General features: G+C 35.9%; 1 protein-coding gene across 8 annotated transcripts in view; it reads left to right on the forward strand.

Annotated features, from left to right (window-relative positions):
- Positions 1 to 27,694, forward strand: part of FAM13A (family with sequence similarity 13 member A) — a 366,689-nt gene that overhangs the window by 31,927 nt on the left and 307,068 nt on the right. For all 8 annotated transcript variants that reach the window (XM_053217137.1, XM_053217136.1, XM_053217135.1 and 5 more), the window contains exons 2-3: positions 19,785 to 19,974; positions 27,252 to 27,461. In XM_053217137.1, coding sequence (XP_053073112.1) covers positions 19,818 to 19,974; positions 27,252 to 27,461 — 367 coding nt within the window. In that variant the 5' untranslated portion in view covers positions 19,785 to 19,817. The remainder of the gene's footprint in view (positions 1 to 19,784; positions 19,975 to 27,251; positions 27,462 to 27,694) is intronic.

Consider the following 27,694-nt stretch of genomic DNA (forward strand, 5'->3'; position numbering starts at 1 on the left):
CCACCACACTATCTCCTTACATATTGTTGAAACTTAGTTGTACTTCTCCTCATTGTTTTTCCCTTCTGTATTTGGCTGAACTGAATTGTCTTAAGTAATACAACAAACAAATATTTTGCAAATTCAAGTTTCAAAACCCATTGTGGTTATTTATCTTTGTTGTTTCTAGTTTGATGTTTGGCACCAAATTCATCCCAAACAGACTACATTTACATTTCTTAAATGCCATGATGGATTTCTTCATTTTTTTTCCCATCTTCTGTGTTTTCCGTCTTTGTTTTGTTTTGTTTGTTTGGAGTTTAGAATGTAGGCTCATTTTGGAAACTGGCAAACATGAGCTTAAATCTTGGTTATGTTATTTACTTTACTCTGACTTTAGACGTTATTAAACAGTATGCTTTCTTGATAATTTAAAGAACATTTGACCATCTGTTCAGCTTCCTTGACATTACATATTTGTCTCACTAGCAGACAGTAAAGTTTGGACACAGGTGTCCTTTCTTATTTGTATCTCTTACCTATTGTTCAGGGCTAGGCAGTAGTAGTTGTTCAATAAATATTAGCACAGAAACGGTAGGTGAAACTATAAAACCTAATGCCTGACTTCAGTGTATTTTATGTTTAAATGGGTCTTTTGAAGACCCTCATAAAGCTAAAGGCATGCCTGCAAAAGCATTCGATCTTTGATGGTACTTTTTGTGAAAATGGCACAATTTGCCATTTATGAGAATGAACAGTATAATTGTAAATATTTTGTACTTTAAAAAATCATTTGAGTCTCCAGCTGAATAACACATGAATTCTCTTACTATAAAACTGCATCGAGTCAATGCAAGTGATTCTGCACATCCATTCCATCTCAGATGATGTATGGGCTGGTCAGGGCATAGCTTTCCCTCAGGTGGGCATGTAATCTGCTTTAATCAGGGTAATTAATACCAAGGGTCCCAACAGGAAATCCCTGGAATCTCAGTAGCTTGGGGAAACAGATAAATTTGTGGATTACTCACAGTCTGATGCAGGTTGAATCTCTCCTCCATCTGGTGACTCTAGTGTCCAGACTGCCTCCATTCTGTGAGATATTTGCTGTTTCAGCATTTGACCGTGTATCCCTTAGTTTGTATCAGGGATAAAAGGAAATAGAGAAGGTACACATGTTTTTATCTGCCTCATTCTGGAAGTGATTCATTTCTCTTAAAGTTCATTTCTTTGAACTAGTCGTATGTTCCCATGTGATGCAAAGGTGGTTTGGAAATGTAGAGAAGTACCTCATGGAATATTTATAAACACTATTTCTGGCGCATAACCTAAAATGCTCAAATCAAAGAGAAAGATGTATGCTCCATAATTGGGATAAAGCAGTTCTGTCTCTAATTCTCCTACTGAATGTAAACAAGGAATTACACACCCCAGGTGCTGCTGACAGATATCTAATCTATGGCTCAAGAGGGAAGACAGCCTAAGGATATCTTAATACATCAGCAAATGGCAGAACAGTGGTGACATTCATGAGCCACTGAATCTACCAGCTCAGAATCTTTCCTTCCCCTGAACTCCTTTGTATTAGTATAATGGGATAATAAATGGCCTTATTATTTTAGCCAGTTTGAACTAGAATTTCAGTTACATGCAGCCAAAACATCTTAATTGATAAACTTCATCATGCAGTGGCTTGCTTTGCGATGGTTTTGTGAAGCTTGTCATGAACTGGAATGAGGCAGGATTTGAGGCAGGACACATGGGTTTGAATCTTGGCTCAACCACTTATTGGCTATTGGCTGTGTGACCCTGGGCAATAAACTTAACCTCTCTCTTTCCGCACCTATCAAGTAGGGATAACAACAGCCTAAACAGGATTGTTGTGAGAATCAAATAAAACAGTAATGTAAAAATACATTGAAAACTTCATAAAAAATTACTTTTGTTATGTGGCAGTCTACTTATGTCTTTTTTTAAAGGTGATTTCCTTAATACTGTCCTTACAGATGGATTATACTTCTGAAGGGACTATTGATATTATTGGATTTGGACCAAATTTTAAACAGGATTAAGCCTTTAATCTTTTGTTTTTCCACAATAAACTGATGAGGTATTAGAGGAAGACAAGATTAGTAACAGGCAAACAAAAGCATGTAAATTTTCCTATGGAAATCTGAATTGTATTGCAAGAAGAATTTTCATCTCTGCCATACAGAATTCAAAAATCAAACAAAAATATGGTCAAAATTAGTGTCTAGACTCTGATCATGGGTAAAGTCCCTAGTATCTAGATTACTAATTTCAGTTTCATTTGAAGCACAGTCGTGTATATTGGTTTAATGTCTCTGTGCAGAAGATTGTAAGTAAGTATTAGTGACTGGTGAAAAGTGCAAATGAGCATGAAGAAGCATATAAAGTGGAAGAATGGGGTAACTGGGTAAAGAAGACTAGGCTAAGGTAATAAATTAGATTAATCCAATCTAAATCTTAAAGTGATTTACGCAACTGAAATTCCAAAAAGAAGCCTTTGTCTAGTAGTTTCTGAAATAGAAACTGTAAGAAACCTTACTTGAGCTATTATCTGTAATTGTGGATTTCCAATGGTTTATAAAGAGGTAGCAAATCATAGCATAATTAAGTTTTTATAAGTTATATAACTAAATATAAGTTTTGTAACTAGCAGGCAGATTCGAGATTTTTTAAAAATTTGTCATTCTGAACTTGGTTTATGGGAAAAGATGCTGCAACAACTTTGAATTATTACAGCTACTTCTTTAAGATTGTTAAATTTTTGGGGCGCCTGGGTGGCGCAGTCGGTTGAGCGTCCTACTTCAGCTCAGGTCACGATCTCACGGTCCGTGAGTTCGAGCCCCGCGTTGGGCTCTGGGCTGATGGCTCAGAGCCTGGAGCCTGTTTCCGATTCTGTGTCTCCCTCTCTCTCTGCCCCTCCCCCTTTCATGCTCTGTCTCTCTCTGTCTCAAAAATAAATAAAAAAAACGTTAAAAAAATTTAAAAAAATAAATTATTAATTTTTAAATTTAAAATTTTTTTCTTTTTAAAAATGTATTTGCTTGTCACTTCATCAAAGTCTTCCCAGCCCTTTATTAATTGGTTAAAATTTGTCCTTGGATAGTTTTCCCAAGTAAGGTTCAAGTGTATAATATTTTCTTAGCCTTTGTATATTCAAACTATAGCTTTTGTAGTTGAAGGACAGCTGGTTATTAAATTTGGCGCATGTGGTCTTTCCTTAAATATTTTTTAGGTCTTATTCCACTGTCTTCTGATGTTAAATACGGCAGTCTGTTAGTTTGAGGCCACTCTTATTTTCTTTCCTTATTATGACATTTTTACTTGGCTGCCCAAAGGACTCTTTATTGTTAGTCTAGGAATTTCCCTAGAATACATCTTCATGTGGACTGTTCTGGGTCTAAGGTGTGCCTTTTCAATTTGTGGATTCAAGGCTTCAATTGAAACAAAGTTTTTATCAATTACTACTTTTTTTAAATGTTTATTTAATTTTGAGAGAGAGCACTAGCAGGCAAGGGGCAGAGAGAGGAGACAGAGAGGGAGAGAGGGAGGGAGACAGAATCCGAAGCAGGCTCTGCCCTATGTGGGGCTCAAACTCCTGAACTGTGAGAGCATGACCTGAACCAAAGTTGGGCACTTAACCAACTGAGCCACCCAGGCACCCCTCCAAATTATTTCTTTAAATATTCTCCAGTATTTGGTTTTCTTCTTTGAAGACTCTAATAACACATATATTGGAGCTCATTAAACTGATTTTCTGTAGTTATCTTTTAAATCCTTGTCATTCATTTCTTAATGTTTCATTATATCTACTTTTCTCATTTATGTCCTCTATATCCCTTACTGAGCCATTAATGGTTTCTGTTCCCCTTTGTTGTGCTCTTTATAATTTAGTCTTCATTTCTGAAATATTTTTTCTTCCCTTTATGATTCTGCCAGTTTCCATATCACATTTCTCCTTGGACTGATTATCTCTTCCCTACATTTTTGCATTTCTGCTTTCTATCTTTTCATTATTGTAATAAATTCATTAACTTTTATTTTAATTGTGGTAAAATGTCCATAACATAAAATTTACCATTTTAACCATTTTTTGATGTCAATTCAGTGGCAGTAGTACATTCATAATGTTGTGTAACAATCCTTAACTCTCCTTAACAACATATCCACTTTCAGAACTTTGCATAATCTCCAAGATAAACTTGTTACCCATTAAATAATCGCCCATTCCCTCCCCCCTCAGCCCCTGGTAACCATTCTTCTACTTCCTATTTCTGTGAATCTGCCTATTCTTGGTATCTCATAAGTAAAAACATACTTTTTGTCCTTTTGTGTCTGTTTTATTTAACTTTGATAATGTCTTCAGACTTCATCAGTGTTATAGCATGTGTCAGAATTTCATTCCTTTATAAAGCTGAGTAATATTCCATTGTGTGTATACATCCCACATTTTGTTTATTCATCTGTTGATGGACATTTGTATTATTTTTACTTTTTGGCTATTATTAGTAATGCTGCTGTGAACATAGGGGTACATGTATCTGAGTCGTTGCCTTTAAGGAATAGTCCCAGAAGTGAAATTGCTGAATCACATGAAAGTTTTATATTTAACTTTTTTGAGGAACCCACTGTTTTTCATAGTCCTATACAATTTTTACATTGCCACCAGTGATGAAAAAAGGTTCCAATATAGACATCCTAGTCAGCACTTGTTCTGAGTTTTTTTCTTTTTTTGTTTTGTTTGATTTTTATTTAAGAGCGAGATCCCACAATCCTAGGATCATAACCTGAGCCTAAATCAAGAATACAACACTCAACCAATTGAGCCACTCAGGCGCCCCTTTGGGTTTTTTTTGTTTTTGTTTTTGTTTTTGTTTTTTAATAATAGCCATCTTAATGGATGTGAAGCAACATCTCACTGTGGGTTTGTTTTATTTTTGTTAAATTGCTGAATGATCCTGATATATTTTTTGAAGGATGTTTTTATTTTGTTTTAACATTGCATCTTTTTTTTTAAGTTTTTATTTAAATTCCAGTTAACATGTGTAATATTAGTTTCAGGTGTACAATATAGTAATTCATCACTTCCATATACTACTTGGTGCTCCTCACAAGTGCACTCCTTAATCCCCATCACCTAGTTAACACCCCTCCACACCTCCCCTCTGGTAACCATCAGTTTGTTCTTTATAGTTAAGAGTCTGTTTCTTGGTTTTTCTCCCTCTTTTTTTCCCTTTGCTCATTTATTTTGTTTCTTAAATTTGACATACAAGTGTAATCATATGGTATTTGTCTTTCTGACTTATTGACTTAGCATTATACTCTCTAGCTCTATCCATGTTGTTGAAAATGGCAAGATTTCATTTTTTGATCACTGAGCAATATTCCATTGTTTATACACACCACATCGTTATCCATTCATCTGTAGATGGACATTGGGCTCTTTCCATACTTTGGCTGTTGCCAAGAGTGCCGCTATAAACACAGAGGTGCATGTGCCCCTTTAAATCAGCATTTCTGCATCCTTTAGATAAATACCTAGTGGTGCAATTGCTGGGACATAGGGTAGATCTATTTTTTAATTTTTTGAGGAACCTCCATACTGATCTCCAGAGTGGCTGCACCAGATTGCATTCCCACCAGCAGAACATAAGGGTTGCCCTTTCTCCACATCCTTGCCAACATCTGTTGTCTCCTGAGTTGTTAATTTTACTGTTTACATTCTGAATAGTGTGAGGTGTTACATCATTGTGGTTTTGATATGTATTTCCCTGATAATGAGTGACGTTGAGCATCTTTTCATGTGTTTATTAGCCATCTGAATGTCTTTGGAAAAGTGTTCATGTCTTTTCCCATTTCTTCACTGGATTATGTATTTTTTGGGTGTTGAGTTTGATAAGTTCTTTGTAGATTTTGGATGCTAACCCTTTATCCAATATGTTATTTGCAAATATCTTCTCCCCGTCAGTTGCCTTTTACTTTTGCTCATTGTTTCCTTCACTTTGCAGAAGGTTTTTATCTTGATGAGGTCCCATGTCAGGTAATAAGTTGCTACAGCCAAGGTCAAAGCGGTTGTTGCCTGTTTTCTCCTCTAGGATTTTGATGGTTTCCTGTCTTACATTTAGGTCTTTCATCCATTTTGACTTTATTTTTGTGTGTGGTGTAAGAAAGTGGGCCAGGTTCGTTCTTCTGCATGTTGTTTTCCAGTTCTCTCAGTACCATTTGCTGAGAAGACTTTTTTCCATTGGCTATTCTCTCCTGCTTTGTCGAAGATTAGTTGGCCATACATTTGTGGTTCCATATCTGGTTCCTCTATTCTGTTCCAATGATCTACATGTCTGTTTCTGTGCCAGTACCATATTGTCTTGATAATTACAGCTTTGTACTATAGCTTGACATCCAGAATTGTGATGCCTCCAGCTTTGGTTTTCTTTTTCAACATTCCTTTGGCTATTCAGGGTCTTTTCTGGTTCCATACAACTTTTAGAATTATTTGTTCTGGCTCTGTGAAGAATGCTGGTATTACTTGGAGGGATTGTATTGAATCTGTAGAGTGCTTTGGGTTAATACCAACATTTTAACAATACTTGTTCTTCCAATCCATGAGCAAGGAATGTTTTTCCATTTCTTTGTGTCTTCTTCAATTTCTTTTCTAAACTTTCTATGACTTATTCCTAGGTATTTAGGGTTTTTGGTGCAATTGTAAATGGGATTGATTACTTGATTTCTCTTTCTGTTGCTTCATTATTGTATAGAAATGCCACAGATTTCTATAAGTTGATTTTGTATCCTGCAACTTTGCTGAATTTATGTATCAGTTCTAGCTGGTGAGTTTTCCACATGAAGTATCATGTTGTCTGTGAAGAATGAAAGTTTGACTTCTTCCTTGTTGATGCCTTTTATTTCTTCTTGTTTGATTGCTGAGGTTAAGGCTTCCAATACTATGTTGAACAGTGGTGAGAGTGGACATCCCTGTCGTGTTCCTGACTTTCGGGGGAAAGTGCTCAGTTTTTCCCCATTGAGGATAATATTAGCTGTGGGTCTTTGATATATGGCCTTTATGATATTGAGGTTTGTCCCTTCTATCCCTACTTTCTTAAGGGTTTTTTATCAAGACAAGATGTTGTATTTTGTCAAATGCTTTTTCTGCACTTATTGAGAGGATCATGTTTTTATTTTTTCTTTTAATAATGTGATGTATCACATTGATTTGTGCATATTGAACCAGCCCTGCAGCCCAGGAATAAATCCCATTTGATCGTGATGAATAATTCTTTTAATGTATGTTGGATTCGATTTGCTAATATCTTACTGAGAATTTTTTTATCCATGTTCATCAGGGAAACTGATCTGTAATTCTCCTTTTTAGTGGGGTTTTGGTTTTGGAATCAAGGTAATGCTGGCCTCATAGAATGAGTTTGGAAGTTTTCCTTCCATTTCAAAAGAACAGCTTCAAAAGAATAGGTATTAATTCTTTAAATGTTTGGTACAATTACCCTGGGAAGCCTTCCAGCCCTGGACTCTTGTTTGTTGGGAGCAGAAGCTTTTTATTTTGATGAAGTCCTAATAGTTTATTTTTGCTTTTGTTTCCCTCATCTCAGTAGTCCTATTTGAAAGAAGTTGCTATGACCAGAGGTTACTGCTTGTGATCAGTGTGGTTTTGATTGACATTTCCCTAATTATATTGAATATCTTTTCATGTGCTTATTGACCGTCTGTATATTGTCTTTAAGAAATATCTATTCAGCTTTTTTCCCAATTTATGAAATGGATTGTTTGGTTTTTTTGACTGCTGAGTGCTAGAAATAATTCACATAGTCTGGATATTAATTCCTTATCACATACAAGATTTGCAAGTATTTCTTCCTATTCTGTAGGTTGTCTTTTTAAGTTGTTAATTTTGATAAAATCAAATTTATATGTTATTGCTTGTCTTTTAGTGTCATTTCCTTATTCTATTTTGTTCTGTTTGTTAGGTTACAGTTTCCATCTGCTTCTTGGCAAGGTTTTTCTGATGAGTTATTTTAGGAAAGTCATGCTTTTTTATACTTTTTTTCAAGTACTGTCTCTGTATAGTTTCTGGTAATGTTCCTTTTTTCTTACTCATATTTCAATGAGATGGATTTTTGTGATATCAGTAGCAAGAGACTCCTGTGGGGTGTAGTGATCAGGGGCTAAGGCAGCTTTTCAAGTTACACAGCCCTGGGACTCTTACTATTGCTACCAAAAGGACTGTTTTCTTAAACATGGCTTCTGTTTGCCCATCTCTCCTTTGCCTCTCATAAGTCAACCTGCATTAGGAGGGATCTGCTGTCTTTTCTTCATAAACTTGCTCTCCAAGGGAATGCATTCACTATAGATAGTGTATTTTTCTGTGCTTCTTGATATCTGCCCCTTTGATGTCCTTGTAGCTACTGTAGCACTTTCTGCACCTTCTTTCCTCTTTCTTTAAGCAATTGAGCTCCATTCATCTCCCTCTTAAAGTGTACTATATGTTTAAAACAAAAACTGTAAGAGATTTTAAAGACCTTTCACTGCTGCATCCCCACTGGACCTCTCCAGCCTCCTCACAGTACTGGTGTGATGTCTGCAGTAAACTTCCTGCCCCACCTTCCCCTTCAGCAGCACTTACATACAAATTGAAGTTTACAGGTTTTCTGTCTTTTGTTACTTTTCTTTATCCTTTTCTTAGTCTGTGTGGTTTCAGAAGTGATAAAACTTACAAGATTTTTATTGGGTTTTTTTAAATCCTTTTTTGAACATTTCGGTAATGTAATATAGTATAATATAATCCTTAGATAATATAAGGACTTATCTTTTTAATCTTTTTTGCCTAAGTTGTAGGCTTTAGTTGAACTTATTTGTGAGACACAAGATGATACAAGATACTTTTAAGTATGTTTATTTTCATAATCAGTTAAAAAAAAAACCTTTTCTGGATTAAGCCTTACCTTTCTATAAATGTTAAATATTTTTGAGTCTTAATTTCTCCCATGAGAGACCTCCTTTGACATGAAGATTTTCTTTTTTAAGTGAGGTATAGTTGATATAGGACACTTTAGTTTCAGGTATACAATGGAATGATTCAATATTTGCGTAACTTTCCAGGTGACTGCTACACTAAGTCTAGTTTGCATCTGTCATCATACATAGTTATAAAATTTTTCTTTTGTGGTGAGAACTTCTAAGATAAACTCTTAGCAACTTTCAAATGTGCAGTACAGCATTATTAATTGCAGCCACCGTGCTGTACTTCACATCCCCATGACTTAATTATTTTTATAGCTGGATTTGTACTGTTTGATCTCCCTTCACATCTAGCAACCGCCAATCTGTTCTCTGTATTTATGAGCTCATGAGTTGTTGGTTTAGGTTCCATATAAAAGTGAGATCATGCAGTATTTGTCTTTCTCTGTCTGGCTTATTTTATTTACTGCAATGTCCTCAAGGTCCATAAGTATTGTCAAAGATGGAAAGATCTCGTTCATCCCTAAGGCTAAATAATATTCCGTGTGTGTGTGTGTACCACCTTTTTTATCCGTTCGTTCTTTGATGGACACTTAGATTGTTTCCATGACTTGGCTATTGCAAATAATGCTTCAATGAACATGGAGGTGCACATAACTTATTGAATTAGTGTTTTTGTCTTCTTCAGATAAATACCCAGAAGTAGAATTGCAGGTTCACATGGTAGTTCTTTTTGAAATTTTTTGAGGAACTTCCATACTGTTTTCCATAGTGGCTGCACCTATTTAAATTCCTACTAGGAGCAAACAAGGGTTACTTCTTCACCACACTTTTGCTAGCACTTGTTATCTCATTTTATAGCCATTCTAACAGATCTCTTAAAATAGCCATTCTAACAGATGTGATGTGATATCTCAATGTGGTTTTGATTTGTATTTCTCTGATTAGTGAGGTTGAGCATCTTTTCATGTACCTGTTGGCCATCCATTTGTCATCTTTGGAAAAATGTCGATTCAGATCTTCTGCCCATTTTTTTTAATCAGATTTTTTGTTTTGCTCTTCAGTTGTGTGAATTCTTTATACATATTAACCTATTTTCAGATATGATTTGCAAATATTTTCTCTCATTAGGTTGTCTTTTTATTTTGTTAATGGTTTTCTTTGCTGTGTAGAAACTATTTAATTTGATGTAGTCCCACTTATTTTTGCTTTTCAAATCCAAAGAAATTAAGAGTGATTTCAAGGAACTTACTGCCTGTGTTTTCTTCTAGGAGTTTTATGGTTTCAGGTGTTATGTTCAAGTCTTTGCTCCATTTTGAGTTAATTTTTGTGTATTATATAAAATAGTAGTATAGTTTTATTCTTTTGCATGTGGCTGTCCAGTTTTTCCAATATCACTTATTGAAGAGACTGTCCTTTTTCCATTGTACATTTTTGGCTCCTTTGTTGTAAATTAATTCACCAAATATGTGTGGATTTATTTCTGGAGTCTGTATTCTGTTAGATCTATATGTTTTTACTGCCCATACCACATTATTTTGATTACTATAACTTTATAATGCAGTTTGAAATTAAGAAGTGTGCTGCCCCCAGTTCTGTTCTTCCTCAAGATTGCTTTGGCTATTTGGGTCTTCTGTGGTTGCATACAAATTTTAGAATTATTCTATTTCTGTGGAAAATGCTATTGGAATTTTGATAGAGATTGTGTTGAATCTGTAGATTGCTTTAGGTAATATGGACATTTTAACAATATTCTTCCAATCCATAAGCATGGATTATCTTTCTATTCATTTGTGCTATCTTTATGCTTTCTAAAAATAGAATGTTTCATGTACTTTGTTGGATTCATTATCCATGGATTCTAGCTTAAGAATCCTTGTTTAGATCTACAGACAATGTAGATACTGCTAGATGCTACAACATGTTGTGTAATAAGATACCCCAAAAGTGCTTTGACTTTTAAAATTAATGACCTAGATTTGGAAAAATTGATTTACAGAATGTTGCTTATTTCCTTGACTTAACAATACATTGAATAAATGTTGAAATTCTGATAGCATTATTTGAGATGGGATTCCCCCCTCCCTGTATCATGAAAATAAATAAATAAATTCATAGGTATTGTGAGTGGACTCCATAATGTCATCAGAATGCAAGTCTCTCTTTTTTTCTATTTTACCATCCTTAGAGTTTAGCTTCTAGTTTCTGGGTGGCTACATAGTCACAAGATGGATACCAGGCACTGTATCTGTCATCTAAGCAGAGAACAAGGGATATGGGGATCAGCATGAGCTGTCCTTCCTTTTAAGGAGTTTTTTCTGGTGGTCCTAACAACTTCCATTTATATCTCATTGGTTAAACTTACATATATGACTATCCATATCTATAAGAATAATGCTGCAAGGTGGTATATTTTAACTGGGTGCGTTGTTCCCCACCCTATCAAACAAAATTAGAGTTCTATGAATGGGGAAGAGGAAAAAAATTACCTATTAGTAAGCAACTACAAAGTCTGCCGTAATGTCTTCTCAAAGAATTGGTTACCCAAAGAAATTTTTTTTAATGTTTTTATTTATTTTTGAGACAGAGACAGAGCACGAGCCAGGGGAGGGGCAGAGAGAGAGGGAGACATAGAATCTGAAGTAGGCTCCAGGCTCTGAGTTGTCAGCACAGAGCCCGACGCGGGGCTCGAACTCACAGAGTATGAGATCATGACCTGAGCTAAAGTCAGACGCTTAACCAACTGAGCCACCCAGGCGCCCCTACCCAAAGAAATTCTTAACATTTTTCATCATTGACTCTTCTCTGGTTGTGTGATAGGTACTTTAACATTTGTTACCTTATTAAACTCTCCTAACACTTTAGGAAGTGTTACTGCATTTAATAGATGAGGACCCAATCTTGGTTAAGGTGGAAAAATTTTAAAACATGAAGACCCAGTCTTGGTGTAGATGAAAAATTTTATATAGTCAATAGGCTGAATGTGATGATTTGGCTGCAGTACTGTCCTCCCAGTGACCCCTAAGTTGACTCTGCTGTTATGGCTGGACAGAGACCATGGGTCATCCTTCTTATTGTTGCCTTTGCCCCTCTCCAAAGCTGCACATTTGACCAGAGGCTGGCATTCCTGTTGAGAAACATAAGTCAGTAGCAAAACAAGTTTTGAAACCTAGGTACCCTAATTTCAGATGGAGTGCTTTCTCAATGATCCAACCCTATCCAAATTTATATGATTGTCTATGTCTCTATATAAGTATAATCTCACAATGTTGTTAATTTTTTAATTGGAATTTGAAGAGCTATGTTCCTTTCTCTCCTAATTGTGCTGTCAAAATGGTGTTTCTCCTTGTTAGTAGGCAGTCTCTTTGAGATGTCCCTATTTTTCCCACTTTTTATTTTAAAAATATTCATAAAAGTTGAAAGGATAGTAAATGAACATTTCATATATTGTATACTTAAATTGAAAAATTAACATTCTACTCTATTTGTGCCCATTCTATGTCTTTGTGTGTATATACATAGCATATATACATATATACATAGATATACATGTATGCATGCACTTCGTATTCAATTTTAAAGTATTTGAAGACCTGATACTATACCCCAACTTCAGCATGCACCTCATAAGAATAAGGAACACACTACAGGTGAAATAAATTAGATTTTACACAATGTTATGCTACTTAAAAACACTTCTAAAAATTCCATCTAGTATACAACACATGGTTAGATTTCCCCAATTGTCTCAAAGAAATGAGGGTTTTGTTTGTTTTTTTTAAACCAAGAACCAATTAAGATTCATATATTACATTTGAAGTTTGTGTATTTTAGTTCCTTTTAACTCTAGAATCTGTCTTTCCCCCATGTCATTGATATTTTGAAGAGTCCAGTTGTCTGTTAGAATGTTCCTCATTCTGGATTTGTGTGCATTGTTTTCTCATGGTCTCTTTCACTTATTCTTTTGGCTCTTGTATTTCCTGTAAACTGTAAGTTAGATTTAGAAACTAGATTTTCATCAGTTTAAACATTTGTGGCAAGATTACTTTATAAATGATATATTCTGCATTGCATTGCATTAAATCAAGAGCATGTCATGTCTTAGGATAAATGATGATAAATTTGATTTTTTGAGTTAAGGTGAATATACTCAGGTATCAAGTGTAAGGGACTTTTTTTCTCTAGCAAATACTATGTCATCTTTGATGCTGTGAAGATCCTGTTATCCAACAGCTTTTCACTTGACATTTTAGTGTCCATTGATAATCCTCAATAGGGTCATTTGTTAAATGAGTTAGGGAAGTTGGTGATTTTATGATTCTGTTACTGTTACTGTTATAGTTGTTAGTCCTGGGATTCCACCTGTTTCAGATTTGGCCCATAGAAGCCTGTTTAATCTAGCCCACAGGTCTTTTTGATACATCCCATTCATCCTTGACCATTCTTTTGCTTTCTGGAACAAGAGATTTCAGGTTTATCTTGTGCTTTCCTTGCACTCCTTTTATTTGGTGGTGGAGTGGCTTTCTACTGTCCACATACATGGTTAGATTTATTAGTCCTAGCCCCAGAGAGTTTTAAGCCCACAGTTCTGAATTTAACCAGCGATGTAATCTGACTGTTCTTCAAAGTACCTTAAAATCCTGGGACTTAAGTTCTTGGAGGATTGCCTTAAAGAATTACAAGCCATTGACTTCAGTAGTCTCAAATTGATTTTTATATTAAGCTCTGCCAACAAAGAGCTTCATGTAGTGTTGTCCCTTTGGGGCTCATATAGAACCGCTGATGTTAAAGGTTCTGGAAATAAACTACCGTGTCATAGTTAAGAGCTCAAACGCTAGAGCCAGAGGACCTGGGGGTTACATTCTCTAACACTTACTAGTTCTGGAAACTTAGACAAGTTCCTTTTTCTTTGTGCCTTAATTGACTTGTCCCAATGGGGATAGTAAACATGCCTACTGATACAGTCAAGATTTAGAGATGTTAATTTTAAAGTACGACAGAGCTGCCATAAAATCAGCACCCAATAAATGTTAGCTATTATAAAACTCAAGGCTTCTGAAATTCAGTGCATTTATGGGATTGATGAAAGTATTCTTTTTTTCAGGCCTAATAGAAATATTGATGTTGTTTTTGAGTATCTCTGACTTTATTTTAGGGTGACCAAGAAACTTGTAAATAATCCTATGTTCCTATTTCACAGGAAGAAGAATTTTCTCATTTCTAACAAGGGCAGTGGACTGTCCAGCATGTGCTTTTTGTTCTCACTACTTCCTGTGTGGAGGCAGAATTAAGCATCTGTCCTCAGGACTCGGATTGCCTTAGCGTGACTCTTGGCTACACCACATCCTTGATGTGACCTAGAGCACACTACTTAGATCTTCTGTGCCTCTGAAATGGGGAACACAGAAGGCTCTTCTTTTCTGGTGTTTCTTTAGTAGGGTTTAATGAATGAAGCTCTCTGAAGTATCTGAAGCCATAACTGATACAGTCCAAAAACTCACTCCATATAAATTAGCCATCATTCTCCTTCTGATTTTCTCTTTTCTAAAATCCTGGTTTTCTATATGCTCCAATTATTCTTTTATTTTTTTTTTCCAAAATACTTTTATCAGTTGGAGGGGTGTGTGTGTGTGTGTGTGTGTGTGAGCGCGCGCGTGCACACACATGCACATGCGTGAACAGAAATGGATTCTGGCTACCTTAAGCACAAAGAAACTTTACTAGAAAGTCACCACACGGAGGGAACAGCTGAAGCACCAGTGTCAGAGCAGTTCAAGGACCACAGCAGCTCCAACAATGCAGGTGGCAAGAGTTAATCTCATGGTTAATTAACATCTTGTGAGAGCACTGCAGCTGGAACCAATTAGCTCCAGCCTTTTTCTGTGCTTGTGACAGTCCACTCAGGCCTCAGTGTCCTGCAAGAAAAAGGTCTAATTGACCTGCTAGGGAGCCTGAGTCCAGTTCTTGCTAAAGAACAGGGTAAGGTGTTCCTTTTCGGTGGCAGTCCCTACAGAGTTACTCATAAGGCTGTAGTCATTCCCCAAAAGACAGGATATGTTACTACAAAAAAAGGGGGAAGTGGAGACTAGGTGACCCCAAACTAACAAATATTGCTATAGTCACAGCATGTTCATTTTGTTGGCTATCTAAATTACTTTTTAGTAAAAAGAAAAAAAGGGGGGGGATAAAAACTAGATCACCAACTCTTAATTACAAAAAATGCATATTGGTATAAAATTGAAGAGAAATGGGCTCTAGTTTCAGCCCTTCTCCATGGAGTGCACCACGGGTTTTTGGGTTCTGGTTTCTTTATTCCTAAGGTGATGGTATATGTACTAAATGACCCGTAAGGCGTATTCCAGCAGTAAAATCTCAAAGTTCCCTGTCTTTTTAAATGTAGGAATGTATTTACTTTTACATATGTACATAAACACACCCCATGCGGTCCGGTTTCCAGACTCAAGTGATGAATAGGAATATACACAAACCAAAGTTTAAACAGTTAAGTTTGACTCAATTAGTAATTACAGTTTTTAGCTTGTATTAAATCAAGAAAGATGTGCATTTCAAAAGCTGAAATTCCATAGATATTGACATTTATAAAGCGATAATGATATATTATTGTCTAAGAGTAAAAAATAATTTCAGTTTAAATAGAATTAATCATAAATGACTTTATTTCTACAGTTATTTTATTTTTCCATGACTAAGGGACTACTGAATATTTCTTACTTACCAGAAGGGATAATTATATTTGTTATAAGCTGTTGTATATTTTTTAACACTTTAGGTATAAACTACTGAAGTAGTATAGTAGTTTCAGCCTAAACTATTTATTGCTTCCTACTAGCTGTTTTCTTCACCAACTAGGCTAGATGAGCAAGACTTTATAGTATGTATTTTTGATCGCTGAGGAATTGATTCTGATGACTTAGGAAATGCAGCCGCTTTGTTTCATTGTGGGTTTTTTTTTAAAACTATTTTTTAAACGTTAACCTGAATTATATTATCAAATAAAAACAAGAATCAGAAGTTCCTTCATTATGATTACATACAACTTTCTATGTGGTATGGCTCTATATTGAGTTAACAGGTAGCTTCGTTTGTAGTCACTTCACAGTCTGTGAGGTCAGTTGCCTGTCTCTTACTTGAAAACTCTCTCATCTATAATGCCAAGATTGCTTATCTACACTGTCTATTAACAGGAAACCCAACATACGGTCTGTAGTTCCAAGTAAAGGACAGAATGAAGAGCAGGGGTTGTTAACAGAAAGAGCACTAATCCAAGGTGTTAAACATAGACAGGATTTCTAAGGAAGTCTTGACTGTCTAATAAAAACTTAAGGAATTCTTATACATAAGTAAACTTAAAATAATTTTGTATATATTTTGTATATATTTGTATATACACAAAATTTTGTAAGTTTATTTTTATAATATACACAAAATTATTTTAAGTTTATTTATCTTGAGGGTGTGTGTGAGCTGGGGAGGAGTGGAGGGAAAGGGAGAGAGAGAATCCCAAGCAGGCTCCATGCTGTCAGTGCAGAGCCCAACATGAGGCTCGAACTCATGAACCATGACATCATGTCCTGAGCTGAAATCAAGAGTTGGATGCTTAATCAACTGAGCCACCCAGGTGCCTCTATACAAAATTATTTTATCTTTATCATTCAAAAGTCATTCTTACATATTCTAGGAGATGAGAAATATAGAGAGAATGATTAGATCATCAGACTACCAACCAAACATGAGCCGACCATGATGCCTTCTTAAACAGCAAACTTTAGACACACATTGAGTATGGAAATAATTGAGTGTATCTCCATTTTTTAAAAGAAGAAATCAGAATAATGTCCTGGAAGAAGAATGATGATGATGATGGTGGTTGTGATGATTTATAATAATCCCTAGTTAATGAGTGTTCCACATACTCTTCTCATTCCTTTATGTATATGAATTCATTTAAGTGTCCTATATTCCTATGAGATAGGAACTCTTAGTGTCACCATTTCATAGATCAGGAGATAGGCACACATAAGTTGAGTGGCTTGTCTAAGGTTCACAGCTAATTAGAGCAGAATGGGACTTGAAATAAGAAGCCTGGTTCACAGTTCATGCTTTAAAACACTAAGCTATGTTATGCTAAGTGAAATAAGTCATACAGAGAAAGACAGATACCATATGTTTTCACTCTTAGGTGGATCCTGAGAAACTCCCATGGGGGAGGGGAAGGGAAAAAAAAAAAGGGAGAGAACCAAACCGTAAGAGACTCTTAGAAAACTGAGGGTTGATGGGGGGGGGGGGGTGGGTGGGAAAGAGGGGAAAGTGGGTGATGGGCATTGAAGAGGGCACCTGTTGGGATGAGCACTGGGTGTTGTTGGAAACCAATTTGAAAATAAATTTCATATTAAAAAAATAAAACACTAAGCTGTATTGTCTCTGTAAGAAGACAAAACAAAAGTAAGATAAAATGTGTATGATTTAACCTTATATTGTCAGCTATTTTTAATGCTACATATTGAGAGTATTTTCAAAGTTTTCATTAAATACTAGTTACTTTTTTGGCTTCTTGCTCACCAGCTATACCTGGATGACTGAAATTTCTCCTATGTTCAGTTGAAGGAGATTGATAGGTTTTTAAACCCACACACAAAAAAATGACTAGCTGTTACAAATTTGGCTTAATTAATAAATTCATAATTTCTTTGGTAACACATTATAATAGTTGCCCATACTACTACTCTATAGTAGCTAGCTATCTGTATTAATAGATACTAAGTCTCTATTGTAACTTTACATTTGCAGAATTTTCACTAGAAAAAATCTGGCTTTCAAATATGAACGTTTATAGCAGCACTGTCAGCAATAGCCAAATTACAGAAAGATCCCAGATATCCATCGACTGACGAATGGATACAAAAGATGTGGTATAAATATACAGTGGAATACTACTTGGCAAGCGAATAGAATGAAATCTTGCCATTTGCAACAATGTGGATGGAACTGGAGTGTGTTATGCTAAGCGAAATAAGTCAGAAAGACAAACATCCTATGATTTCATTCATATATAGAATTTAAGAAATAGACGAACATAGGGGAAGGGAAGGAAAAATAAGATGAAAACGGAGAGAGAGGCAATCCATAAGAGACTTTTTAATAATTTTTTTAATGTTTATTTTTGAGTGAGAGAATCCAAAGCAGGCTACAGGCTCTGAGCTGTCAGCACAGACCTGATGTGGTTCTTGAACTCACGAACCCGAGATCATGACCTGAGCCAAAGTCAGACACTTAACCAACGGAGCCACCCAGCTGCCCCCATAAGAGACTCCTAAATACAGAGAACAAACTGAGGATTGCTGAAGGAGTGTTGGGTGGGGGATGGCCTACGTGGGGGATGGACATTAAGGAGGGCACTTGTTGGTATGAGCACTGGGTATCATATGTAGGTGATGAATCACTGGGTTCTCCTGAAACCAATACTACCCTGTAAAATAACTAACTTGGATTTAAATAAATACTTTTTTTTAAAAAGATGCATATATCTCTGTGGAAGTTGGTTTGATTCTGTAGGTTATAGATTCAAACTGAGGATACAGGGACCCTACTCAAAATCAAGATTGTAGAATTAACTTTGTGTCATTATTTGGGTCATACAGTATATAGGATTTATCATAGTATGTTACTGTAATTACATATGAACTACACTAGGACATTAATATAAATCTACTGTAAGGAGAGGAACATGGTCTTAGAGAAGGATGACACTCTCTTACCACCTCTGTGACTTGTGCCAGATTACTCAACTCTGATCTTTGTTTCCTCAATTCTAAACTGGAGGTAAGGTTTCTTCTTTGAGATACTAATGAGTCTGCACTTACAATATTTACACTTTGGTTGGTTGCCACATTCATTCTCAAAGAGTGAAAGTTTCCCCCAATCTGAAAATGGTTTGCATTTTTCCAGATTTTCAGTGTTTAGACTCATAGATACTTAACATTTATATAGTACATATGCTTTAAAAAGAAAATCCCTCGGTTATAAAAGGCAAGTTTTAATATGGTTTAATATAACATTCCCTTGTAGTACAAATTTCTATTAAAAGGAAGAAACAAATTTATATGGATTTTCCATTGTGGTGATAACTTGAATTAAACATAAGCTGCATTTTTTTTCTTACGTATAGTCTTGTTGAAAATGTTTGTGACTCCCTGAAATGTTGCTGTTTCATAGATAGAATATTTTGAACTTCAATGAGAATTGGACTGATTTTATGTGTCAAAAAATACTGATTAGATATATTCACAGAATAATTAAATAAGAGGAATGTTCACTCTACCTAAACGTTTTTTCCTAAGGCTCCAAATTAAAGTTACCTTAAAATGGCATCTAGATACGTTTTAATCTTTAGAAATCTTATTCTGGGATCTGCATGGAGTTTCGGTAATCTCATAAATGTTTTATTTTCCTGTTGGCCAGGTACTTCTGAGTCCCACCCCTTGGTTACTGTAATAATCTGTCTTAGATACTGCAGTGTATTGCTCCCTACCTTAGCTACAGTTAAGTTGTGGCTTTAGAGTTCTCGTTATTTTTCATTCCTTTTAACCTTTCTGTCAGTATGTGCCATTCATAACACAGAGCAACATGTGAGAGATGTTAGTAGTTCTGATTGGAGTCGAAGTAACAATAAGGAAAGACCCCTACTATAGGTCTCCAGACACTTCTGTTTCAATTCAGGTGTTTCCCCTGTCACCATGCAACCTCCTGTGGTAAATATGACTGACTGCTCTTTTTTCTTACGGTCTTTTAAGCAAAGTAAAGCAGCGGTTCGGCTGAAAGAAGACATGAAAAAGATAGTGGCGGTGCCACTAAATGAGCAGAGAAGTTCCACGTATAAAAAGCTATTTGGAGTCAGTCTCCAAGACCTTCAGCAGCAGGGACTCACTGAGAACGGCATTCCAGCAATAGTGGGGAATATAGTGGAGTATTTGACGAAACATGGTAAGTTATGTTTTAATTCTGGTGTTTTTACAGTTCTCGCATACAAGAAGAATGTTTTTGTGTGAACTACTTCACAGTGTATTAGAATAGTCCCTCTAAAACACCTTAATTAGGATACAAATTATGTAATACATCTTTTCCCTTAAAAAAGGACATTAAGAGCATTATTACTGCTTAATATAATTTTGAAAGTACTATTCAGTTTACCATGGACCAATTTAATCGTTGAGATTTCTAGTTTGGAACGATCCCAGTTTTGAGTTCTAAAATACACTGTTCTAATATTACTAGTGACTTCTCTTGATTTCATTAAATTCCAACTGATACTAATTTTTAGTGTAATAACACTTTTGGAGTATCTTTTTCAGCTGAGGCCAATCATGAGCTTACTGGATGCTTTGATTGCTTTCATAGCTCAGTAGGGATAGTTTAAAAAGGTATGATATATAGCCTATTATGGGGGGTCATTTACTTTTGAAGTGATATAATTAAGCATGTAAAACAGTTGGAGAATACCATAGTTCATTGAATGATAAAAAGATAAATCTGTTATTGAGAGCTATCTTACGGCTTTATTTAAATGATTTTATTTAAACTAGGGTGTAAAAACCTGGATAAGTAGAAATTCTTTCATATCCTCGACATTCATGCTTTTCAAATGAGGGTGCAGTATTATGGGAACACCCCAAACTGCATAATAAATATCAATAAGCTTTAGAAGTTTTGAGAAGGACGTATTCTGAGGGAAAAGCTTGGAATTTTCATTATTTTCTATACTGAAGCAACATTTCTACATGAAAGACTCACTGCAGAGTGGAGCTGAAACTTAGTTGGAATTTTTAAAGTTAAAACTTGAGACTTCAGAGGTATTCTGTACTTTGTGCAGTTTGCTTCCTTATCTTCTGATGATTATGAGTCCATCCCCCAGCCCCCACCTGCCGCTAAGATCCTTCACTGGGAATACGTGAGAAGCACAGTGTATCTGTTCCTCTGTAGGAACGTGAATCAACTTGTGACAGGAATGGTATGGCACGTAGTTCAGACCTCAGAAGCTCAGGTGTTTGTGTTAACTGAAAAACAGCTATTTGCCCAGGTTACTAGTTATGTAGATGCCAAAATGATATTTTGTTCTGAAGACTGAAGAGCCAGGCTTGCATGTTTACTTCATAGGAGCTATCTCTGTATTTTTAGAGGATGATAAGCTACAGACAGGTAGGATTCTTAGGGAACAGCTCTGGATTTATAACAATACTTTAAATAGGTTAAACAAAAAAGGTGCCATATACATCATGGCATGACGATGGGACCTCAGCCTGAGGATCTTGAAGACAGGTTATATTAATTTAGGATTTTGAAGGACTCAAACACTCAGTATTGATTAAAACTGTGTCCTACTGATTTAGATACAAAGGATCTCTAGGTAATTAATTTAATCTCTTAAATAAGGTTGAGTATTATTCATTTGGATACCAAAGTGTGACTACTTAAAATATTTTGGTTTTAGCATAGTCAGTGTTCTGATCTTTCATCCAACAATGACTAATAACCTCTTGGGATTACTCTTATGTAATAATCACTTTTGTTTTTAAGTTTTAAAAAAATATTGAATAGTTAATATACTTATGTAGTACAAAATACAGGGGGACATACAATTTAAAATCTCTCCCTCCAAAACCTGTCCCCTGATCATTCATTATCAGTATTACTTCCCAGTAATAGTATTGCTTCACTAGTGTCTGATACATTCCTATGAAGATATTTTATGAGTATATAATCATATATGCATATCTTCTTTTTTCCCTTTGAACATAAATATAGCATATCATCCATACTGTTATGAATCTTTATAGAAAGTCATTTAGCAGTATATTGTGGAGATCTTTCCATATCACATAAAGAGCTTTATTCATGTAATTATTTTTTCCCCTTGTACAATGTTTGACTATATGTATTATTTCTTTAAGCAGTCACATGGTGATGAATATCGAATTTTACCCAGTCTTTTGCTATCTATAAACAATGATTCAGTGACTAAACTTTAACATGTGTCATTTCAAGCACTATGAGTGTATCTGTAGACTCCTGGGTCAGAGGATATGTGCATTTATAATCAACTCTAAGAGTTGAACGAGTTAAATTCACAGCATCAGTGTATGAAATTTTGACAAAATATGAATTAGATATTCTATCTCATCTTACCCATAGTTCTACCTTAACAGGGTGTATTCAGGTAATGCAAACTAAATATTTTAATGGGCTAAATCATTCATTCTTAATTAGGAATGTAAAATAGAAAATCTATTCTTAACTAGAAATGGGAAATAGAATTTCTAGTGGAATATTTTCAGAATATCCATCCCTTGATGATAGTTTAGATCCATGGAATCTGAATCTTGGCTTGGCAAGCTAAGGTAGGTAGGGCACCTACCCTATATTTTGAAAGGCCACATAGTTAATTACTGTGTAGACAACTAAAAGGTCCTTATTGTGTCTGAAACTATCATGTTAATAAACCAAAACCCTTGTATAAGTTTGAAGGGTAGTTTAAAGTTTGTGAGCAAGATACTTCAATTAGTTTCATTAATTTTTTTTTTACATCAATAGGTATTTATTGTGTATTACTGTGTATTACACAATATAATAGGCACTCCGTCAGGAATGATTGGTTGTATCATTTAAGCCTAGGTAGATACTGGGGTCATACTTTGATGTTTAATATAAATGGAGACCTTTAATAACTTCAGGGAAAACTCTTTGTTATAAAAGAATTTTAGGACAAAAAGGGTTTGTTAAGGTTTATAGGAAGGCTTTTAAAAAGACTCTGAAATTTTTTTCTTTACATATTTTGCCTTTTTAAAAATTTTTTTTCCCATTGGAAGGAAAATATTACAAGTTATAAGGCATATCATTTTCACACTATTTTAAAATAACTAATCTTGTTGGCAATGTTACTAGATTACTTTAGCATGAAGATACTGTGGAATGTACCATTTTAAATAGTGTAGGACTCTCCATCTACCACCAGGTGGCAGAATATGCTCATGTACTGTCCTAGTACTTTCTGGGCCAAAGTGTTCCAGTTTAAAAAAAAAAAAATTGTTTATTTTATTTTTGAGAGAGCACGAGTGGGGGAGGGGCATAGAGAGAGGGTGACACAGGATCCAAAGCAGGTTCCAGGCTCTGAGCTGTGAGCACAGAGCTCGACGCGGGGTTCAAACTCACAAACCATGAGAACATGACCTGAACCAAAGTTGATGCTTAACCAAATGAACCACCCAGGTGCCCCCCCCTTTTTTTTTTTTATTTTTTTTATGTTTATTTTGCAAAGCATGCCAGTTAAGCAAATTCTGACTTATGGCACACTTAGTTTCTAACGACGTATGCATACTATTTTGAAATAAATACCTCAGTTGTATGGAAAAGTGACAATCAATGATGTAGATACATTTTAGTTTATATAATTCTTTCATTTTTAAACCAATAATTAAGTTATTGCTTCATGATGTTTATCCCATAACTCCTGAAATCGAATATAAAGGAATCCCAGAAATATAGGAGAGTAACTCCACAAAGCCTTCTAACATCTCCTTCCTCTGGACATTTCTTTTAAAATCATCATTTCCTAAGAATTTAGAGTAGGAAAATTGAGAGATTGCATAATCTGATAAGCCTCATGGGTACTGGATATATTATGAATCCATAAGGGGCTTTTTAAGAAACTGTATGGATCTTTTCCCCAGAGTATAATGGAGCCTTGTCCAAGGGTAAATTGTCCCTAGTTGAAAATCACTGGGTATAAGAATTGTTTGGGTGAGAGATGTTTTTGAGGGGAGAGGGTCATACAAACAAATGAAATAGGGTCAGAAAAAAATAACTGAGAAGCATTAAGTGACTTCCATTTATACCTTATCTCTCCACCAGTAAAGGCCAGTGGGATCAGGGACCTTGAAAACCAAAGCTAGTTCTTGGAGCTGGGTAGTTATTTTCGAATAACTGGAAATATTTATTTGAGGGAAGGGTCAAAAAGCCTTGTTGGAAAAGAAAACCTTAAGGTCAAAGCTAGAAAAACACTGTGAAATCAGGTCCAAGAGGCATTTGCTGGCCAAGAATAAGCTGCAGAGCTGGGTAGATACAGGACTGGGATGCAAAACTCTAAATTTTCATGATTTGGGCCTTGGGATGGGATTCTCTTTTGGGGGTGCTATCTGTTTGATGGCAGTACACAATTGTGAAGTTACAGATAAAGCTGGTAGAATGGAAGAAATAAACTTTGAAAGCTTTAAAAATGAGTTAAACAGGAAGTCTCTCAATAACTGATATTCTTCAATATTCAAGAGAATGTCATATCATAATAGTTAACTGTTGCTGTGTAACAGATTACCCCAAAGCACAGTAGCTTTAAAACAGCAGTATTTATTATCTCAGTTTCTGTGGGTCAGGAATCTGGGCACGGTTTAGTTGTGCTTTCTGTCTTAGGGTCTCTTATAAAGCTGCAGTCATAATAGTACTTGACTAGGAGAGGGTTCACTTCCAAGTTCATTCACGTGGTTGTTAGCAGGATTCAGTTCCTTGTGGACTGTTGACCTGAGGGTCTCAGTTACTCACTGGCTGCTGTCCAGAAACCGCCCTCAGTTCCTTGCCACATGGACCTCTTCATAAAATAGCTAACAAAATAAAAAGCAGCTGATTCATCAGAGTGAGCAAGCCAGCAAAGCCAGAGAGAGAGAGAAGTAAGATGAACATCAGTCTTTTATAACCTAATTTCAAACACAAGATTAGAACCTTAACATAATTTTGTTTGTTATATTCTGTTAGAAGCAAGTCATTAGATCCAGATCACAGGTGAGGGGAAGGGATTACACATGGGTGTGGAAACCAGGAGATGGGCATCACTAGGGTGATTTGAGAAGCTGCCTACCACACATACTGGCTGGTATTTCCTCTCATTACATGGTGCCCTGGTCATATTGGTTGTTAAAATACTTCAAATATCCTCTCTGGTTTCCCAAACTTTTGTCAAAATTGGAGCTAAAATTCATGTCAACTTTTGATATCCAAATTATAAACACACACACACACACACACACACACGTGTATAAATATGTGCATATATGTATATACACATATAGGTATAAATATACATACATATACATTATGCAGATATCTTGGGGCTCCTGGGTGGCTCAGCCAGTTAAGCCTCCCACTGTGGCTCAGGTCATGATCTCATGGTTCGTAAGTTTGAGACCCACGTCAGGCTCTGTGCTGACCGCTCAGAGCCTGGAGCCTGCTTCGGATTCTGTGTCTCCCCTTCTCCCTGCCCTTCCCCTGCTTGTACTTCGTCTCCTTCTGTATCTTAAAAATAAATAAACATTGAAAAAAATTGATAAAAAAATAATAAAATAAATGCAAACATCTTACCAGCCTATGAACTCTGTAAGGATAATGGTAGTGTTTGAATTTATTTTTTCAAAGATTTTTTTTTAAGTTTCTTAACACAATGCAAAGTACTCATTAAATATTTTTTAAGTTGAAGGGTTCATAAAATTTTTTATCAAATTACAAATTAAAATGAAATTAACTTTCTTCTTTTTCTTTAGAAAGAACAATACAACTAGCATGTAAGAGAAAGAAGCGAAAGCTGATATAAACAAACAGCTCACATCTGAATAATTCTAATGGGCTTCAGTGCCCTAAGTCATTGCTAAATTTCACCATTAGACTCTCAAAAGAAGAGTGGTGCAGTTGAGTCCTTGGGTTGCTCTTTACTAGAAAGATTGTTTCTCATACCTTCAGCATGCCTCCACAGGCTGGCTTACTTTCTTACATGGTGTTCTGTCTTCTTAAACCCCAGTACACTGAGCTGGAAATCATTACCTTTCCCCTGAACCTGGTACTGTCTCTCACCCCCACTTCACCTTATCCTTTACAGTGCTTTTTCCTGGATTCCTCATTTGTAAACCTTAAAATTACCTTTCAACTCTTCCTTATTTCCTTTTTGTACTAAGTTACCAAATCATCTTTTTTCTCTACTTTTCACTTCCTTCCCACCAGAATCTGTCTTACTGCCTTAGAGTAGAATGTGGTTCCCTAAGGCAAGCTTTCTGCCCTCTCCGTTCTCTACTTAGCTAGCAAGATCCTCCTTACCCCTTGATTTTATCATGTTCCCCCTACTCCTTAATGCTCTCATGATAAAGTCTTCGCTTGTTTTTCAAGTAGGCTCTATGCCCATTGTGGGGCTCAGTCTCATGACCCTGAGGTCAAGGGTCACATGCACTACCAGCTGAGCTAGCCAAGAGCCCCATGTCTTCACTCTTGAACTTGATATTTGTGGCTCTATCCCATTTCTTCCATTTTATTACCCTATCACTCTTTGACAAAAACTCTCCACACTTTCATCTGTTTATCTTCCTTTATGCTGTCCTGTCTATGCAATTCATATATTCATTCTTTCTCAAGGATGAATCACGGTCTTCTGTGTCCTGCTGCTTAACCCTTTGAGGGCCCTTTTTAGGAAAAAGAATACAAAATTAAGAATACAGAATTAGGGACAGAACATTGGAAAGAGCCTAAATAAATGAGGGACCCTGAAGCTTAAACTGCATTAGCTTCACAGTTCATCAGCCCCAGTCTTCCTGATGCTTTCGCCAAAGATGGTGCACAGCAGCCAAAGGCTCTTTTATGGAGGCTTCTCTGCTGCTCCAGCTGACAATAAGATCCCCCATCAATTGGGGGACGGCAAGGATCTTGTCTTATACTACCTTATAGTCTCATAGCGTGTTATCCTCTGAATTTAGTGATTACAAAGGAAATATTTCTTATTTATTACAAAGGTAATCACATACAGTTAAGTTTCTCACATATGTGTTAGTTGTTTTGTTTTGTTTTTTTTTTTTTTTTCACATAGTTGTTTTCAAAATGCTAAGGTGCTGTTGGAGCCCAGGGTCAGTTTCTGTTATGTACTACAGAAGGTTATAAATGCAGTTTCTTTGTAGAAGAGCATTTGTTCTAGGTTTCTATGTGTCCTAACCTTATTTTTAGAGGTCAGCTTTTATCACAATCCTATATGATCTTTTTAGTTGATACATAGTAGATTTGAAAATTTATTATTCTAGCAAAGCATTTTTATAAAATATGAACATCTCCCAGTAGGTGATAATTATTTGGAAAATCCTGCACTGAAATTTATTTTCTGTTGTTGTTATGGTTCTTTAGAGTTTTAGTGTCTGTTTGTGAGAGACCTCTATTTCTTTTCTTGCATGTCTGCTCACCTGCCCCAGGACTCACCCAGGAAGGCCTTTTTAGGGTGAATGGCAACGTAAAGGTGGTGGAACAGCTCCGATGGAAGTTTGAGAGCGGAGTGCCGGTGGAGCTCGGGAAAGACGGGGACGTCTGCTCAGCAGCCAGTCTGTTAAAGCTCTTCCTGAGGGAGCTGCCAGAGCGCGTGATCACCTCGGCCCTACAGCCTCGATTCATTCAACTCCTCCAGGGTTAGTGCATTTAAATACGTCCAGCACTTCAGGCGGCTTTATGTTTTGGTTAAAACTAAGCCTTTAAATATTAAACACCTAAATTTCAAATATTAAGAGAAACTTTTAAATATTAGTGGTTTCTCCACAACATCCATTTTTCTATTTTACTCTAGGCCCTCATTTTCTACCCTAAAATAATACTAAACGGATTATGAAATGCCACCATTAAGTGTACTAATACTGAAAAACTC

The sequence above is a fragment of the Acinonyx jubatus genome, chromosome B1 (genome assembly GCF_027475565.1).
Source record: "Acinonyx jubatus isolate Ajub_Pintada_27869175 chromosome B1, VMU_Ajub_asm_v1.0, whole genome shotgun sequence".
Lineage (NCBI taxonomy): Eukaryota > Metazoa > Chordata > Mammalia > Carnivora > Felidae > Acinonyx > Acinonyx jubatus.